The sequence below is a fragment of the Petromyzon marinus genome, chromosome 26 (genome assembly GCF_048934315.1).
Source record: "Petromyzon marinus isolate PM22_M1 ecotype Great Lakes invasive population chromosome 26, UKy_Petmar_22M1.pri1.0, whole genome shotgun sequence".
NCBI classification, from domain to species: domain Eukaryota; kingdom Metazoa; phylum Chordata; class Hyperoartia; order Petromyzontiformes; family Petromyzontidae; genus Petromyzon; species Petromyzon marinus.
The window spans coordinates 10,493,946-10,514,229 of NC_133692.1; the positions used below are offsets into that span (position 1 = coordinate 10,493,946).

Genomic DNA, 20,284 nt, shown 5'->3' on the forward strand with positions numbered 1-20,284 from the left:
CAGTGTCAGTGATAGCGTCAGGGCCATGGCTAGTTGGGCACCTGTGCGACGGTTGATGACCTCGGCGATGGTCGGAGGGAAGAAACCGACTCGATCGGAGCCCCGAGCTTCCTGCACCACCCCCTTCCAGCGCCCGTCCAGGTGCTGCCCGACCACCTGCAGCCGGCAAAGAACGCGAAGCTGCACAAGCAACCGGGGGAAGCAGCGCCAGCGACCACCGCGACCGTAACAGCAGCAATAGCTGTCAAAGCCGTTGTGTCAGTTGGTAATGGTCGTAGCAGTAGCGGCTGTCGCAAATAGCAGCAACAAATAAGACAAAGATCCCCCCTATAGCCTTCAACAGATTGTTGGGGCAAGTGCTATTAGCGATTACCTGTGAAGGCAGGCACGGCACACGAGGTGGTGAGTGGCCAGCACCAGGCCCGGCAACCTTCGTCTCATCCGGGGCTGATGTTTAACACACCACACCAGGTACTCATTTGCAGATGAGTTGACTTACGGGGAGGCCATGGACCGGGTCAAATTTTCGCCACTGCTGTTTGGTCGTGAGTGGGAAACCATGCTCGGGTCGCCGGGCCGGGTTCGTAGCGCAGCGCGCTAACCACTACACTACCGTTCCCCACAAACACACACACAGACAAAGATTCCCCCGTGTAGCCCGTAACAGACTGTTAGGGCAAGTGCTGTTAGCGAGCAGCACCTATGAAGGCCGGCACAGCACACGAGGGGGTGGGTGGCCAGCACCACGCCCGGCCGCCTTTGTCTCCCCAGTGGCAATGTTTACACATCGCACCAGGTACTTATTTGAGGCTGAGTCGACCTAGGGGAGGCCCATGACCGGTCCAGATAATCGTCATCGGTGAAGACCGTGAGCGGGAATCAAACTCGGGTCGCCGGGTTCGTAGCGCTATCCGCGACACTACTCTTCCCCAAACACCACACACACACAAGGACACGCGCCCTTTACACACATGGCAGAGTCCACTGGGCACTCACCGTGATGGTGTCCCCGGCTTTGACCGTGAGGCTCTCGGGGTCGTATACATTGCTGAAGTCCTTCACCGCCCGCACCTGCAGAACTGCAGAGGCCTCTGTGCATGGGACGGAGGTCGGGAGATTGGAGGTGGTGGACAGGTTCACGCGATGTGAAAGAAACAGAGACAAGGAGATGATAATTTATTCGGGAATAACAATGGAACAGTGGGTTGGAGTTGTATAAAATTTGGAGGCACTGATTGGGATTTAAAGATGATTATCATGATGTCAAATATACTGGTGGCTTCTAGATTGCAATTCCAGGGTGCTCAAACTTTCACCATGGCAGAATACCCAAAATACATTTGAACTTTCACATTTGCACGTGAAATGCACTTTCATTAAATGTTCAAATACCACAATACCCAGTGCAATTATAATTAATCAGCATCTAACATATCTGAAGCCTTAAGCATCACAGAGTGCGAAAAAGACTTTAATATCACGCGGCGTGTGCGCGAAATTCAACTCTGAAACTGTGCCGTGAAAACTTTCCATGACGGAGGCAGTGTTTAAATTGTTTAGATTGTTTAAATTGATTAAATTGCACACCACACGCAGCACGTTTGACCAATCACTCCATCCCGCACCAGACACCTCCACCACAAATGTGCAGATTGCACCTTGATTAAAGCCTATAAAGACCCTGATCAGCTGCATGGCAATTATCACCCCGCACGAAAGCGAGTGGATGCTGCCCAGGAATAATGATCATCACGCCGTCAATCCGAACGTTGCTGGTAATGTGAGATCTCTCGGCGCGGCATTTGAAACAACGGTGCACGTTTCTTGAGTACCTCCCGCCTCTGGTCCACGCAATGCCAATGAATAGATTCACCACGTTCTAACACGTAGGCTTTCGCGACCAATATTATTCATAATAAAGGTTTTTGGGTTAGATCGCGTTATTTATAAATGTGTCGTAACCCCTCCACCACCCGACACGGCCAAACAGTAAAACATGTGACACGTTTTCAAAAGACAAATAGTTCACTACTTTAGCCCACCGGTGTGTTGAAGAGTGAACCAACATCATTTACAATGATAATAGGTTTTTCCCCTTTTATCTGGCAGCAAAGCAGGTGTGAGTTGTTAAAAGACCAAACTGAAACCTTTTACAAGGAATCATGTCTGCATTAACCACATTACTTGTGGTCAAAATGCAAACAAAAAAATACTTTGATAATATATGCATTGTCTATTAAACTGATTGGTCCACACCAGAGACAGCTTTCTTTGGAGCCTCGTCTCAAACAGTGTTAGACCAGAGAACGCCTAAAGGCCTTTTGTGGTTAATGCAGACATGATTCCTTGAAAAAGGTTTCAGTTCGGTGTTTTAACAACTTAACACCTGTTTTGTTGCCAGATTAAAGCAGAAAAACCTATTATCATATTTTGGTACTGGCAAAGGAAGTCCCATGATGTAGATAATTTACAATGGTTGAGTACGACGTTTCGCTGGTAATTACATCCAGCATCATCGGGCAGCGCGTGTGTAATGGGGTAAAGTGTGGGGTACTCCGGCCTCTTTAAACACGTCTGGACAACATGGAGGAGTAGGGCAAAAATACCCTCCAGAGGCATCCTCTAGTGGAGGCTCTTCTGCTTGCAGTGGTGTGAACAAGCAATTGCAGGGCTGCACCGTAACCTTTTACTAAACAGAACATGGGGCGAGCCAGTCCATTAAGAGATCCTCTGTTTTGTTCAGGGTTTGTACCGTACAATAAATTTGCACGTGGAAATGCACGCACACAGACAGACAGACGCACATGTTCAGCACGTGTGTTCTTGCATGCACGCACTCACAGAGGAGCGGATGGATGGAAGGTAACAATTTTTGCCAGGTACAGCAATAAGGAGCCTGTAGGCCCCCTTAAAACTGTTACTCACTGCAGTGGCGTCTCATTACTGCAGGTGCACAACAGTTTTAATGATTGATTATTAAAGTTCTATAATAATAATAGGAACTATTGAAACGTAAAGCTCTACATTTGATTCCCAGAGAGACTAAGGATCCCGCTCCTCTATAATTATCATCAGCTCTCGCTCTATGCTTCAGAAGCTTGCCACTTTTCTTCTCATCTCACCGATATGCCAACTATGTCCCAATTTATTCTCTCAAATCTATTTCCAGTTTGGCAAAAAAAAGATTAAAGCATAAGTACATCAAGATAGAGTTTCCCAGCTAACATTAAGGATTCCAGAACCGTTACAAGTTAGAGATCATTCAAATTCATGCTCCAACAACATGCCATGATGATGAAGTGGACCAAATGTGTTGAATATACAGTGTACGCCATCTACTCATCGAGCGTAAAACACAGGGCAACATCGTCATGGTTGACAAATGCAAAAAGGAGAGACGGGAAGATGCTTGGTAAATTTTGCAGCGGATTAACGAGAGAAATGAGCATCTGCTAAGAGTTTGCGGCCAGCACAATGCGTGGAAAGTAATGAACACATTTTTCTTATTTATTTTTTACAAGGAAACTAGGAAATCAACACGGATCGACTTTATTCTAATTACGGGAAATCTGCTTCTTTATCTCGTTGGCTGGAGTTGAGATTCTACTAGTGAGAGTTTCCGCGACGTGACACGATTAAAAATGTCACGATGTACAGCCATGACAACCGATTTTTTTTGGCCTCTGCTGACAATGATGTAGCCTTGTTGTTGGAGCAGCAAACAACAATTGGAGCAGCCAAACACAATCCCGAATAAAATATCCCAGTGATAATAATAATAATGTTTTTTTTAAACCTGCGAACAAGCGGAGTGGACTCACCGCGCAGCATGTGTTTTATCTCCTTGCTGGCCTGCGATCCCGTGAACTGGTTCACGATGTCCAGCGCCGTCTGGTTGTAGGTGTTCCGGATGTGCACGTTCACGCCGGCCTGCGTAGGCGGCGGGCGGGGCGGGGCGGGGGGTAAAAAAGCGAAGCGGGGTTTGGCAGATCACACACAGTGATCCATGATGCGTGCAATACTCCAAATCTGCTGGTGTGAAATAAACCTGCCGGGAAGGCTGCGAGATGGTCGCGATATAGTCGTAGAGCAAGCAGATTTATAATGTGCCCACGCGGTAAATTGTGCGTGTTCTCCCCGAACAAGCGTAGGTTTTCTCCGCACACTCTTGCAGTTGAATAATTCTCGTGCTTTGCTCTAATGAACAAGTCAAATTGTGTCGGCTCTAACGAAGATCATGATGTGCGCTCACATGCATTGGCATCCCTATGCCAGCAGTGGAAATTGCACGTTCACATGGCAGGGCACAGTCCCTCCATTGGTTAAGGTCTCTTATATACATCGGGTGTAACAATTGACATAGTCGCATCCCTGCATCACCCACTAGCCAAGGGATTAAATTAACTGTTTTGATTCAAGGTCATTGCAGGATTCGGGAATAATGCACGCAAATTGAATGCAAACGCTCGTGCATATCTTTAGATCAAGTCAATGAATAATGTACAAAAGGCACACAAGGCACACAATTACATATATTGTCTCTCCAATGCAAACGCTAATATATCATAATGGGTACTTGTTCATGGCTAAGTTGGCCAATGGGAGGACCAGGGCCAGCTCAGATAAACGTCACTGATGTTGGCCGTGAGCGGGAATCAAACTCGCGCAGCGCGCTAACCACTGCGCCACGGCTCCCCACGTACACACACACACAGACACGCCCTAATATCGAATTAATGGTGCGCAAAATGCGCACAAACCACCGCCGATCCACACGTGCACACACGAGCGCAAACAAAGAGCCACGGCACGCCCACAGGGGACGAGATGTCACCGCGTCTGGGCGGGCGAGTGAGCGAGCAAGTCGACTGCGGGCTGGGAAACCAACCAATATCATCGGTCAACCCACCCCACCCCACACCCCCCACTACATAAAATAAACCCCACAACACACAGGACCCTGGTCCGACGATTAGGGGCAGGTAATGGACGGAGAGGCGTGCGCGTTACCCTCATTACCGAGTCTGTCTCCCAAACTGCCAGGGATCTCCCCCCAGGTCGATTGCAATCCATCGTAGCCACGCATTGAGCAGCGCGGTGGCACGAGGCTCTGGCAATGCAACGGAGGGCCGAGTGCAGCGCGAACCGCCGCGCGCCGTGCTGCGGCAGTGTGGGTCGTGCACTCCAGACGAGGGAACAAAAAAACCGCTCGAGCGAGCCATTTGCGATGTTCTCATCGCCCCTGGTTCACCCTGAACCGCAGCCGTACAAACCGTGGCAGATGCGCATTCCCGACGCACGAATGGAAAAAATGTTAAACCCTGTGGTGTGCGACCGTGGTCATCCAGAACAGACCGTAGAACGTTTCACGGGGCAACGTCCGATACACAAATACGAAGGAGACATCACAGCGGTACGCTCCGCTGCTCCTGACGCGGCTGTCTGGCCTGAACACCTGAATGTGACACCGTAGCTGTTGCTCTGCATCAGCAGCCGTACGACAGAAGGAGATCGACTTTGGTGACCCCAAGCTCTGTCATGAAAATTCCACATTCCCATGGTGAGAACGGTAACTTCCCCGTAGAAGTGTGATAAAGCTTTAATACTTTATTATCACACTTCTACGGGGAAGTTACCGTTGTAATTACGTGTAAGATGTGCAATTTTTTGAGCTGCCGTTTTGTATTTACAAGAGGTGGTCATTTTTTGAGCTGCCGTTTTGTATTTACAAGAGGTGGTCCTTTTTTGAGCTGCCCCCTCTCTCTCTCTCTCTGCCTCCCTGTCCGTCTTTCCTCCCTCCTTACCTCTTGGTGGACTTGTATATGTATTTCTACTGACCGTATACCTCGTATTTTTCATTCTATCTATGCTGGTATGTGCAATCCAAAGGTTAAACACGAAATTTAACACTCTTCTGAAATTCGTGGTCCGCCAGGAAGTGTCTGTGTTGTTGGCCTGACTGGATGTGCTTCACATAATGTTTTTTCAGGTTTGTTGAATTCTTGCCTCTCATCTTTTTTGTTGTATTTACCTCCGTGATTTGTTCTTGACACCTGATTAAGATCGCTTGCGTTGTGATCGAAACGTCGTGGTTGTTTTTTGTTTTAATATAATTTTATTGTATTTCTACATACGTGACTTTACCGAAAAAAAACAATGAGTCAAAATTCACGTGTACAAACTTTACTAGTGTAATGACAGGGTGACACCTGCTGGCCTGGAAGGGGAACCATGGGTACGGGCACGGTTAAGCACCAACCAATCAGAGAAGGAGGTTTATCTGGGGCAAAGGTGTAAGGTGGAGCTAGCCGAGATACTCCGGGAACCTGCTCGAAGGTTCCACGAGAGGGCGTGGCCGGAGGCGTGGCCAAGCCACGCCTGGGGGGATATAAGGGGGAGCGGACCCGGGGCTCGGCATTCGTGTGCGGGGTCTTGGGTCCTGGCTGCGTTGCTTCTCGCCGAAATCTCTCTCCGTCGTCCGGCCACGTGGAAGATCTCCTGCGGGGTTTCCATCGCCGTCACCGTGACGCCGCTAGCCAGCGGCGTAGCCGAGTGAGGGAGATGGGACCACGCCGAGTGATCGGCTGTGTGTAGCCAGTAGAGACGGTTATATCTAGCGTTATACTCAGTGTGAGAAAGAATCAGTGTTGGCCTGTGTTGTGCCCAGTGTGAGTGATAAAGAAGAAGTCCCCTCTACACGACGTGTCGCAGAAGTCGCTCATTACACTCGTAACGAATTGGCATGTTTTGTTCACATGACAAACCTTACGAATCGGCTGTCTCGGGTGGTGGCGGGTTTAACGACACATTTATTTTGACATGATATAACCCAAAAACTTCTATTATGGATAATATTGGGTGCAAAAGCCCACGTTTTAAACATAACCCGAATTGCAGGCCATGTTTTTTCTTGGCAACTTTGGACCGTGACGTCCGGCACACACGATGACCTACTTCAGCAGACGAATGATGTCTGGGGACCTTTAACATCCACTTGGGAAGCAGATGAAGCGTATCCATTATGATTGTTGCACCCGCAGTTATAGTTGGGGCGACCGCTGGATTCCTACCGTGCACCTCTGCAGTAAGTGGCGAACGTACTCCCGCCAGGCCGTGTCACTGCCGACGTATGTAACTATTAATTGTGAGCCAAAGAATAAATTTTAACCAATCAGCTGGCACATCATTAGATGGCTGAATATTACAGCCAAGCGCGGTTGTGGTGGTTATAGTGGTGGAGCACGTCTGTGTGTAATTCGCACCTCCGATTAGCGTGGTTGGCAATATACGATGCAAAAAAAGTTCAACATTCATACATACATACAATCCAGTGATTTATTGACTGGGTTCGAGATCATTGTGTGTGAGTAACATGCCAGCAGGGCTAAAAGTTGACCGCTAGATATGAGTTCAGCAAGCCGCTCACCTACCTTGAAATTGGAGTTTGAGTGTTCTCTTCTCGTGCGTGTGTGTGTGGGTTTTCTCCACGCACTCTCCAGGTAAATTTACTCAATGAAAAAAATCAGTTAAGCAGCACAATGCGGGACCTTCTTAAAAAAATAGTTGTCCTTGAGAATCAGTGAGGAGGCTTTTCTGGGTAAAATCGAGTTTCATCTCCTGCTCGCAGTTTAACGTAATACGTGAAAATACACACACAGGTCAATTTAGCAGACAGGCTGCCAACAAAGAGCATTACGCGGCAAAGTTTAACTGAGGAAATCACCGCATCGCTGATATTCGAATGTACTTTAATGCTGCTTTCCAATGCATATTTAATGACACTCTTAGCACAACCCGAAAAATATGCTGTGTTGAGTTTAATGCATCCTTGAACAAGCAATTAAAATGTGATAAATCTCCTTTTTTTTACACATTTGGCCTTTGAAGTGCTTGACGCAACTCGATCATTAATTTACAGCCTACGGTCGCCGAAGACGACACCGTTTATTGTACCAATGACTTTAACTTACTCTCTTCTGGAAATGACCCAAAATGTTGAGTTGTTGAAACTGTGATGCCATCGCATATATTTAGCAGCATCCTAAAAAACGTTTATATGCAAACCTACTTAGGCCCAGGTTTAAAAACAAAAAAAGTCACAATTTTGCTTCCTGGTTTGAGAGATAGAAAAATATCCCCGTTTGGGAGGCACAAACTGGAATATTTTCGCTTACCAAAAACTGCACAATTGAATCGATAATATTTAGACTTGCGATAATATTTAGACCTGCGATAATATTTGTACCTGCGTGAGGTAAACACTCTATCCCTTTAGATTTGAAGTTTTCGTGACTGCAGGGATCCATACTCTTTGGTTCTTTCGGTAAAGTCACGTAGTAGGTATAAAATAAAATAAAATTAAATCACGACATTTCGATCGCAACACAAGCAGACGTCATCAGGGGGAACAGATACAGCAGGAGAACTGCTGACATAGGAGAAAGAGCTGCTGTAACAAGGGTTTATATCGGATTTTGGTGAAGCAGCCCAGGCACAGGATCCCCACCACCTCCGGTGGCTGGGACCGTCTAACATCGACACGCTCATCTCTCTTACATTGACATGCTAATATCTCTTACATTGATATGCTAATCTCTCACAGTTACGTACAAATTCCTTCTCTAGCTCCGCCCACTTACCACTGGGTTGAGCCCACAAAAATCCAATATAAACTCTTGTTGCAGCAGCTCTTACTCCTATGTCAGCAGTTCTCCTGCTGTATCTGTTTCACCTGATGACAGACGCTTGTGTTGCGATTGAAACGTCGTGATTTATTTTATTTTATACCTATGTGACCTCACCGAAAGAACCAAAGAGTACTCTATCCCTTACAGACGGATAAGGTAGAGTCGACTGTTGTTGCTGTACCACCTCCTGGCGAGCCAAGGGAAGGGAGTTTCACAACATTTGTGCGATCCACCAACCCACAACAGTGACGATTATCTGAACTCTTCTTGGGTTTCCTCTTGGTCGATTCAGCCTCAAATGAGTACGCGTTGTGTAGTGTGTAAACATTGCCACTGGCCACCCACCCTCTCGTGTACCGTGCCGGCCTTCATAGGTGCTCACGAGCAGCATTTTCCCCAACAGGCTTTCGGGGAGGGTTGGGGGTGAATCTTTGTCTTTGTTTGCAAACGCACTGGCGCGCGCGTGTGCGTGCGCGTGTGTGTGCGTGTGTGTGTGCGCGTGTGCGTGTGTGTGTGCGTGTGCGTGCGAGCGCGTGTTTATCCACGTGTGGCCTCACGTCGATGAGCAGGCGCACCACCTCTGTCTTGCCGTAGAGCGACGCCTCGTGCAGCGCCGTGCCCGACCGCGTCTGCCGGTTGATGTCGATGCCGGCGTTGAGGAGCAGCCTGGACGAGGGGGAGACGGCGCACGTTCCGAGTCGCGCTCGCGCACGCGAAACCGCGGCCACGGCGAGCCTCCCGCAACCGTGCAGCGCAAGTAAGGGTGCGTGCGATCGCAGTTCCACAGCACCTGCGATTCGCGCGGTTGGCTACGTGCGGTGCGAAATAAATTCAACGTCATATACACATAGGTACGTAGCGTCAAAGCCATGAAACCGACGCCATCGCTTCATCCCATTGAGGACCTCTCCTATAATCTCATCGCAGCCATCTGGGGTTCACGATGAGTTAGAAACGTCTGCGTGCCACTCCGGTACCTGGTTTGGTAAACTTCTGTCCTCCACCCCGCACACGTGTCCCGCCCATCACAGCCTGCTGTTACTCAGTTTTATTCAATAAGTATCCCGTATGTGGTCGTGACTTAGTGACCGATGTACATTGTAATTGGTGTCCAGAAGATCTAGAAACATGAAACTTAGCACAAATACGACTATTTTAGTCACTGGAAATTTTGGCCAAGAGGTTAATTTGTTTTACTCATAAGGCATGGTCAGCCAAACAGTATAAACCCCTTTAAATCGAAACACGTACAAACATACGATCACCATCGGCATCGAACTGGATATTTCACCTCTCGCAGAGCGTGACGCTAAAGCCGGTAGAAATGGGCGAAGACCAAGAGCAGTTACGAGTAATAGACTGTAAAAGCAATGATAATGAAAATTATTATAAAAAAAAACATAATTACGGAGCAGATTAAAAATAAAATATCCGTGACATCTCATGCTTGTTATGCAGTGTACATCAGCAGCTACACACAGAGTGTTAAAAGATTATTGCTTAACCACCATATATTCCTGCTGTTTCACGTGACTGGGTAGATAATGATGCATTGAATGTTAAACAACACGTTCATAAAATACAACGGCTTCATAACCGCGATGTACACATAGAGCGTCGTATGCTCCATCTTGCCATTGAGAAAAAAGAAAAAGACGAAAAACAACGTTCAGGAAACCGCCTAAATTCCATCACACATTTTACTTTTGGGGCTCATTCCTCCGACCCAATGGAATGCCGTACACCCTGAAATAATGCACAGAGCCTAACGCAGTACCCTGCACCATCACAATATGAGCAGTAACACCCTGGCACATTTATCCCAATACCTAACTCAGCATTCGAACCCAAGCACTAAATATATGGCTCAATACAAATCAAACGATGAACGGGCCCTGTAGCCCCACACTACAGCTCAAACACTCTAACGCAACAAGGTGCTGCAGTGGTAGCACTTAAAGTGACAAGGGTCTGGGTTCGATTCTGGATAAACGAGCCTCGAGACTCAGCGAGTCTTTCCTGGGTGAAGAGCATAAATGTATTTAAGATAAATAAACATAACCTCACACTATAGCCTAATACTGCATACCCAGGCGGCAAGCACACGACAGCACCCTGTCCAGTACGAAAGAGCAGCACCCACCACTGGAACGTGACAGAGAGTGCTAGAGTTTCATCACAACGTCCAGCACTGCAGTCAGCATCTATCCCAGAACTTTAGCCCAGCACTATAGCCCAGCACGATACCTCAACACCGAACACATTACTAACTCGGAACCATGAAAAATAAATTCATTCAGTGACAGAATTTCTTCAGCTCACGCACGATACATGCACTCAATCGCCTGTGTATAAATGAACGATTTTCAATGTGTACAACGTCCATGGGGTCACGTTACGCCCCTGCAGCCCACTAGAGATACTGCCATTCTCTGCAGTGTTAAAAAAAAATACATACCAGACTCTCGAACCCAAGCTCGACTTGGAATCGTGACATTTCAGCGCTGCAACCCGGTAACCCAACGCGGCAGCCACATCCATCGCTATATCCCGCATTCCATTCATAGAACATCACCCCTCTACGAGCCCAACAAACCATAAAATCCCTACCCAAACGAATAGCGATGTCGGGTGGTGGTTGTGGGCGGTGGCCGCTTGCTCCCAGCGAACCCCGTGGCCACGGCAGCGCGCCCACAAGGCCTCCCTCCAGACAAGTGCTCGCAAAACTGGAACGACCCAGGATCTCATCGCGGCACTTTTTTTAAGAGAGAGAGAGAGCAGCGAGGGGCATCACGTGGGAACTTATCTCAACGCTCATCGGGCACTTCATGCCAAGCACTCTCTTTCCCCATTCTCGATGCCACTCTCCACGTCCTACAGGCAGAGCCACCAGCCACTTCGGTTGCATCAACTGCAAAGTCGTCATACCCAGGGTGCACGGCCACCAGCTCCAGCCCTCAATGTCCCACTTCATATGCAATCCGTTGCGGACAGTGTTCGAGCCGCACATTAGCCACTGCATTTGTTTGCTGGCCGCTCAGCTTGTTGATTGGTTGGTTGGTTAGTTGGCTGATGGGTTGGTAAGTTGGGCTGTTTTTTCGTCTCCTAATTTTCAACAAAACGAATCCAGACACCTGCAAAATATGACCCTGAGAATTCAACCTCGCAGTGCCACTCCTTTAACGTCAGGCAAAACTCAAGAAAATCTCCAATCGCCCCTCGTACTTTCAAAGTTGTTTAATTACTTGATTTGCGTTCTTCAATGCGGCTTTTCCACGGTCACTTCGAAGTGAGCCGGCTCGGTTTGTGAAACAGGCCGAGTGGGGCCGACCCGAATTCCCGCAGCAGTCTAAGCCCGCTTGCACGCTCTCAGGATCGTACAGCCGAGTTCAGGGCTGCCACCTCTTGCCCGGGTTTGACATCGTGCAGTCTGGGAATTGGCATCAGTGTTTAGGGAGCAGGTAATGCTTTGTGCCGCAACATGGCGCTGGTATTTGTGTTGAACTTTATCAGTCTCCCTGCACAATTCTGATGATAGACCTCGTGCTGAATGAGGAATATGCAGTGGACAAGGTGGTGACCCTACATGAGCCGCCATTGGAAATAGTCGTAAGGTCACAGGGTCAACGCGTCCTGCAATCAGGTCAATTTCAGGGCAATGTTGCAAAACCTCGTGCTCATGTTACAAAATAACAACTTTTATCTTGGGATAATATACGTTAACCAAGGCATACCTTAAACCGTGTTAGTAATAAACATATATGTATTTAAATCCAACAAAAAAAATATTCAATAACACTGCCTTGAATGTGTACTCAAAACGTGCTCTGAAGAAAGGCCATCACCTGAAATGTCACCCATAGCATATGTTTCCTAATTCACGCAGTGCTATTTCTGCACGTATTGAGTACACATTATTTGTAGCTGTGCATCACTGCCAATGCGAGTATCAACCAAATAGCCTGTTTACACAACTACAATCGCTTTCCTACAGCCAGAGGGAACAGAGACGGATAGGCGGGGGGGGGGGGGGCAAACAGGTGGGGTGGGTAGGAGGAAGGGGGAGAGGTGGGTAGGAGGAAGGGGGAGAGGTGGGTAGGAGGAAGGGGGAGGGGTGGGTAGGAGGGAGGGGAGAGGTTGGTAGGAGGGAGGGGGATGGGTGGGTAGGAGGAAGGGGGAGGGGTGGGTAGGAGGGGGGGGAGAAGGGGGGTAGGAGGGGGGGGAGAAGGGGGGTAGGTAGGAGGGGGATAGAAGGGGTGGGTAGGAGAGGAGGGGGTGTGGGTAGGAGGAAGGGGAGGGTAGGGGGGGATAGGAGGAGGGGAGGAAGGGGTGGGTAGGAGGGGAGGGGTAGGTAGGAGGGGAGGGGTGGGTAGGAGGGGAGGGGTGGGTAAGAGGGGAGGGGTGGGTAGGAGGGGAGTGGTGGGTAGGAGGGGAGGGGTGGGTAGGAGGGGAGGGGTGGGTAGGAGGGGAGGGGTGGGTAGGAGGGGAGGGGTGGGTAGGAGGGGAGGGGTGATCTGAAGAGCCGCACGGCTGTGAAGTGTGGGATGAGAAAGAGGAAATTGGTGCGGGGCTGAGCCAAGCTTGGCCCTGCACGGCCGAGGCTGCTTCTGATTGGATGGGGGGGGGAACACGCACAGCATAGATCCACATGCATGAGGTTGATTAAACGTTGTAAATAATTGAATTGTTCATATAACGAGCACGTGCCACCATTTACTCCCACGTATCAATAATTTAAAAAAGAAAATCCATCTCAGAAATTAAACGAATTTTAATGTAAAGAAAACCCCATAATACATATCTACTGAGAAAAATTCAGTAACTACTTTGTTGGCAATGCAGAAGAATGCTAGACCTGCAAATTGTTGGTTTTAATGACAAGTCGTTATTATATTCTTGGTTCTTTCGGTAAAGTCACGTAGAAGGGAAACAACAAAATAATACCATTTTCTTGCTGTGGTTTTCACACCTGATGATGATTGCGTGTGTTGCAGTCGAAACGTCGTGAGAATTTTTTTTTAATATTTTTTTATATTCTTTTTATATTTTTTTATTATTTTATTGTTTCCCTTCTACGTGACTTTACCGAAAGAACCAAGAATATGAATCCCTGCAGTCACGAAAGCTTTAAATCTAAATTAAAATCGCTTTATTTCTTTCTTTCATGGTTCTCAGCCTTGTGGAAAATATAGTGGACTTTAATCTGGAAATTGCAAGTGTCACTGTACTATCATTGTTAATTAAAAAGTAAATTCATTGTGCAAGTTTCATCATTGCTTGTGGTCTTGTAGTTTTGATGAATCCTTTAATAGCACAGTAAATTACTTCCCAGACATGGGTGGCGTTTGTTAGAACTTTAAAATCATAACTTCATTTTTTTTTAAAGGAAAAATAACCTTGCCCGCACGCATTTTGTCGTGCATGCAAACAATAAAACACCAACAGCGTTTGCTGTTAAACAAATATACATTGTAAAATGTATTTTAATAATTACGATGAGAATGGTGAGAGTACTGGTTGCCACTATCGTAATTAAATATGCTACTTACAACACATAAAGGGATGACAATTATGATAATTAACGATGGTAACGATTATACATGACAACCATACAGATTGATGATGATGCTGATGATAATCTATCATCCGCATACTTTATGACGATGGTGGATAAATGATGATTGCATAATACAGATACTATTATGGACAAAGGATGATTAAGGTAAACAGAGAAAATAGTTTGATGATGAAGATGATTGGGCAGGTAACAACACGGCCCTGCAGCGATTCAATAATTTGTCACAATGAAGCATTCTTGTTCAATTACAGAGTCGATATTTTTCCGTCTAAATTTTCGCCATCTCAGTATGAAAAAATAAGAAGAGGTTTTACCCTTTCTGGCAATAAAACAGGTGTTAAGATGTTCAAACACCAAATAAAAACCTTCTTCTGCAAGGAATCAAGTTACTGCATTAACCACGCACAGTACTTGTGGTGAACACGCAAACACGCTCTAACGATACAGTATAGGCATTCAGTCTTGATTTGAAGCTTTCGTGACTGCAGGAATTCATACTCTCTGGTTCTTTCGGTAAAGTCACGTAGGTAAAGAAAAAAAAAATAATAATAATAATAGATCACGACGTTTCGGTCGCAACACAAGCATCCGTCTTCAGGTGAGAAAATGATCTGCTCTATAAAGCCACAACTGATTGGCATACACCAGAGGCAGCCTTCTTTAGGGCCTAGTCTCACTACCAGTGTCAGACAACAGAACGCCTAAAGGCGACCAGTACAAGGACAATGCCACTATCAGAGGATTTATAGCTCAGGGCGAGCAGCTACAAAATGAGACATTTTTGCCAGTATCAAAGTGTGAAAAAATAAGAAGAGTTTTTACCCTTTTTTCGCCATCTCATTTGTATTATTTCCTCACTTGTTTCATCTTCTTTGTACCAGTTTCTAATTGTGCTCCATAACCATAAAACGTAACATTCGCGTGTCATTCACATATCATTTGCAGCAACAAATATAAATAATTCTTCCAACAAAAAATTGACGCACGTGCATTGAAGTCGCAACGATCGAATCAGTCGATCAATCTGTGCCTCATAAATGATGGTGATGTTAATGAATAGACACCCATCAAGGTAACGCATCGATGTGCACGGAAGCATTCTCGCGTGTACGTAAATATGTGTGGGTGAACTCGCCTTGCGTGTCGGTGCACATGCCTGTGTTGACACGCGTTTACCCGTGAGCATACTGCTGCTGCTGCTGCATGCGCGTGTGTGCACGTGTAGGCGCGCATCTGTGTGTGGGGTGTGGATCTACGGTGCAGTGATGAGCGCACTGCGCTACAACAACAATAACAACAACAACATGCCGACTTGGGCCATGGATACCATCGGTGGCGAGCGATATCAGAACAGGGACTGGGCTTCGCCGAGGTCCCCTCGGTGTTAAACGCGTACGAGGCATCGCAGTGTCTAAACGTCGGCCACTGGGTCGTGGCATTGACCACGACGCTTACCTCTTTGCATGCGCCGTGCTGGGCTTAAGAGGTGTTCACCAACAGCACTTGCCCCCAACATTATTTAGGGTTTCCCGTGTGCGTGCGTCCAGCGGTTAGCGCTACGCTGCGCTACGAACCCGGCCAACCGAGTTCGATTCCCGCTCACGGCCAACACCGACGACGATTGGCTGAACCGGTGCTGGGCCTCCCCTAGGTCGACTCAGCCTCAAATGAGTACCTGGGCGCGGTGCGTAAACATCGCCGCTGGGGAGACAAAGGCGGTCGGGCGTGATGCTGTCCGCCCACCCACCCCCCCACCCTCGAGTACCGTTCCGGCCTTCGTAGGTGCTCGCTAACAGCACTTGCCCCAACAGTCCTCTAAGGCTACACGGGAGATCTTTGTCTTTGCGTGCCTCTACCACCACGGGGTCATTCGTCTGCGCCGTCAAGCGCCGTCGCTGCCGACCCACCGCTGACTGGCAGCAGCGGCGGGCACATTTCCCAGACACAGGCGCTTATCAGCTGCATTAGTCATGCAGCTGCTAATGCAGCCCGCACGCCACTCACCCAGCATTAGACACGCACGTGGACGGCTGTACGCAGCCGCCGAATAGCTACAGATCCCCCCGCCGCTGGTAGCCTCTAAGAGGCAACATGGCGGGGTGAGAGCGCTGTTCAGCGAGCACATCCTGAAGGCTTTTATCTCCCCCAGTGCTGATGTTCACACAACGCACCGGGTACGTTTATGAGGGCTGAGTCGACCTAGGGGAGGCCCAGTGCAAGACAATCGTCAGTGGTGTTGGTGGGCCGTGAGCGGGAATCAAACTCTGGTCGCTGAGTTGGTAGCGCGGCGCGCTCACCGTTGCACTACCGAGCCCCACTACTTCAACTACGCAAGAGCGAGCACAAACACACAACAACAACCGCCATTCGCCACTAAGTGGCGGTGACGTCACCACAACGCTTGTGCCAGGCCATGTGCACCTTGAGGCCACGTGAAGTGTCGAACGCCCGCTGCAGGAGGTCACGGGGCAGACCCAGGTGCCACGGGTCGACTGACTGAGATGACTGGCTGATGCACCACCTGTGCCCCCTACTATGCCAACCTGCTGTGCTTTAGCCACACGGCGCTCCGCTTGTTGTTGTGAGCGTCGCTCCTCCGCCCTCCGTTGTTGTTGGAGGGCGACTGCCTCCAACTGCCCAGTAGCGTCCTTCACGAGCCTCCTCCACAGAGGCCGATCTTGATACCGCAGGTACCAGTCATCGGCAAGTCCACTCAGCTCAACGTCCTCCTGTACCACATCACTACATCTCTTCTCGAGCCAGTTTAGCCCCCTCGATTCGGCCAAACAAAAGCTGTTTAGGCATGCGGTGGCTGGGCATGCGGGCTACATGACCCAGCCAACTTAGCCTTGCCTACCGGATGAGCTCACCGATGGGATTTGTGAGCTCCTCACATAATCCAGCCTGGTTAAAACCCAGGATGGATCGTAGGCAGGCCAGCCTAATGTTTCTAACCGGCGAAGATGTTCCATTAGGGGGGTCCACGTTTCGCAAGTGTATAGAAGGGAGGGAATGACTGTGGCCGAGAAGACCTGAAGCTTCGTGCAGAGCAATAGACCACACAGCGTTACGCAACCGATGAAAAGATAATGCTGCTCGACTGATTCGGAGTGAGACCTCTGCTGTTAAACCGGAGCCGGTCATGAGCACACTGCCAAGGTATGGGAAACTCTCCACTCTCTCCACAACTGCCCTATCACCAATTGGGAGTTGTGGGGGTGGAGTGTCCGATGGTACAAATACCCAGGCAGTTGCTTAGTTTTGGTGGGGCTGATGGTAAAGTCCCCACCTCTTGGTGGCAAGCTCTAGGTTCAGCAGCAGCGCCTCCAACTCCTCCTCTGAGTGAGCAGCAATTACCAGATCATCGGCATACATAACATGGTTGAGCAATAGAGAGCCATCCCTTGACCGCATCCGGACATCGATCAGCCTCCCATTGTATCTGTACAAGATGGAAATTCCTCCGGTACAGCTATTGAAGGGTTCACGAACTACGTGGTCAAAATAGATGTTAAATAATGTTGGAGCCAAAGGACATCCTTGTCGCACCCCAAGGTGTACAGGGAATGGCTCTAACTCCCGGCTACGTAGTTTTACCCGGGGCCGCTCACCATCATGAAGGTCTTTAATGATCATGAGCAGAGGGTCAGGGTCTCCGAAAGCACGAAGAACAACCCAGAGCCAAGGCCTACTGATGGTATCATAGGCCTTGACCAGGTCAATAAAGCAGAGATGTAGGTCTTGTTGGAATTCCCTACACCTCTGCTGTAGCAGACGGACAGAAAATATGGCATCTGTGCAGGACCGCCCTTTCCTGAAACCGCATTTGGGCTCCGCAAGCCTCTCTTCAGCGTGCTGAGCAAGGCGATGTTGAATAATCCTTGCCAGGACCTTTCCCGGCACACTGAGGAGTGAGAAGCCCCTGTAGTTGTTACAGTCTGTGCGGTCCTCCTTTTAAAGAGGGGGACCACCAGGGCACCCTTCCAATCCTGCGGAACCCGTCCAGTGGTCCAGACTGTTGTTATGATGTCATGTCGGGCAGTCTGCGCACAAACGCCACCCCCCCCCCCCCCTCAGTATTTCGCTTGGGAGATCATCTCTGATCGGTGCCTTTCCTGGTCTCGGACTCCGGATCGCCCTCAGTACTTCCTCAACAGATGGCACCTCAGCCAGCCACTCACAGGGGGTGACTTTTTCTTCCAATATTTGAGGCACCACAGCCTCAGCAGGGTCATCCCCCACTTTGTCCCACGTTGTTTTCCTGGATGAGGGATTTCTCCTCCCCCAGGACCTCACAGAAATGCTCAACAAATCTGCAAACCTGTTCATGGGTGTCGGAGATTGGATCATTGTTCTTTCCCCTAATGATAGTAATAGGTGTGGTGCTGCAGGTTACTTTTTTGATGGAATTAAAGAGCAATTTGTGATCGCGAGCCACTGAGGCAGATTCCATCTCCTCAGCAACCTGAGACCACCACCCATGTTTGCAGTGCCTCACGGCTCTCCAAACCTCCGAGCGAAGGCTGCGGTAAGCCTCCTCATTCTCCGACGTGGTGATACTGTAGCCGATGAGAGTGGGTCTGTCGCTTTTTCTCAGCCAGCTTGAACACCTCCTCTGTCAGCCAGGGTCTCTGGGGAGGTCTGGACCGTGTACCCAAAGCAGCCATTGCATTTGCATGAGCCAGTCCTAAACCTCGCCCATTTCCCCTCGACATCAGGAGAAGTGGGGGACGATGCCAAACCCGGCAGCAAGCGATGATTAAATTCTCGCTTGCAACTTTCTTCAGCTAGCTGAGACCATGGCACTAAGGGTTTGAATGGGGTCCTGGGTGTACAACCTCCACCGGAGTGGAAGAATGGCATGCACATCTTACAGATGACAAGTCGACGGTCAGTGGGCAGATCAGCTCCACGGTAGGTCCTGGTGTTAAGGACATGGGCCCGCATCCGCTGTTCCGTCACTATGTAGTCCAGCAGATGTTCTTGCTTGGACCCGGCATGCATCCATGATGTGGTGTGGATGCGCCGATGCTGGAACAGCGTGTTGGTAATTACAAGCCCATGGGCTGCACAAAAATCTAGTAGCCTCCTGCCTTTGTTATTGAGCTGATCTGGCCCATGCCTTCCAATTACTCCAGACCAGGTGCCAGCATCATGACCAACTTGGGCATTGAAGTCACCCAACAAGATGACTCTATCCCGAGGGGCCACTTTAGCTAGCACCTGTGTCAGGAGGTCATAGAAGGCATCTGACTCATCGGCCTTGCCTGCATCCCTCCATGGATGTTCGTCTTCAGTGGGGGCATAAGTAACCACGACCACCACTCCTCACCTTTGGTTGATGGGAAGGCGAGCCCAAAGTAGCCTGGGGCTTACAGCTTCCCACACCTCACCGCCACGCTCCCACGACCCCTTCATTATTTTATTCAGAAGAAGAGCCACACCCTGTTGTTTGGCAGTCTGCTGCCCCAAGAAGAGGACTGTCCACCCCTCATGGTGGCAGGAGCCAGAGCCGGTGCCGCCTGGACCAGAGATCAAGGCGGTACCGGTCCAGCTCCCGACAGAGGAGTGGCAGCCTCTCCTCCGCAGTGAGCATTCGAACATTCCACGTGGCCACACGTAGTGGTTTTTTGTTGTTTCTGGAGGAACCCCGAGGGTAAGGATTCAGTCTCCTGACTCTGCCAAATGGGGTTTGGCCAGGAGACGTCATAGGCGCCTGTCCCCCCGGGGCCTCCGGCACAAGCTTATTTATAAAAAATTTGTGGTCGTGGTTTAGTGGTAATTAATTGAAGGTAGAGGGGTTACCAGCCTATCGCACCCATCCTGGACACGTGCACACACACACGTGCACACACATACGTACCGATGCAGCTCTTTAATACGGTATTTCCTTTGGGCAGACAGCCCATGCACAGCCAGTGGCCATTAGCCATTCATTCCAGATGCACTCAGTGGGGTAAACGTCTACTCAGTAGTGGGATAACGATGATTATTATTGTTATTATATTACCCATGAGCG

The 20,284-nt window shown here is 49.0% G+C and overlaps 1 protein-coding gene across 5 annotated transcripts in view; it reads right to left on the bottom strand.

Annotated features, from left to right (window-relative positions):
* The window catches only part of LOC116946079 (caskin-1-like), a 153,461-nt gene that overhangs the window by 63,204 nt on the left and 69,973 nt on the right, over positions 1–20,284 (bottom strand). For all 5 annotated transcript variants that reach the window (XM_076069829.1, XM_076069828.1, XM_076069827.1 and 2 more), the window contains exons 7-10: positions 9,245–9,353; positions 3,822–3,930; positions 997–1,091; positions 42–156 (exon numbers count right to left, since the gene is read on the bottom strand). In XM_076069829.1, the coding sequence (XP_075925944.1) occupies positions 42–156; positions 997–1,091; positions 3,822–3,930; positions 9,245–9,353 (428 nt within the window). The remainder of the gene's footprint in view (positions 1–41; positions 157–996; positions 1,092–3,821; positions 3,931–9,244; positions 9,354–20,284) is intronic.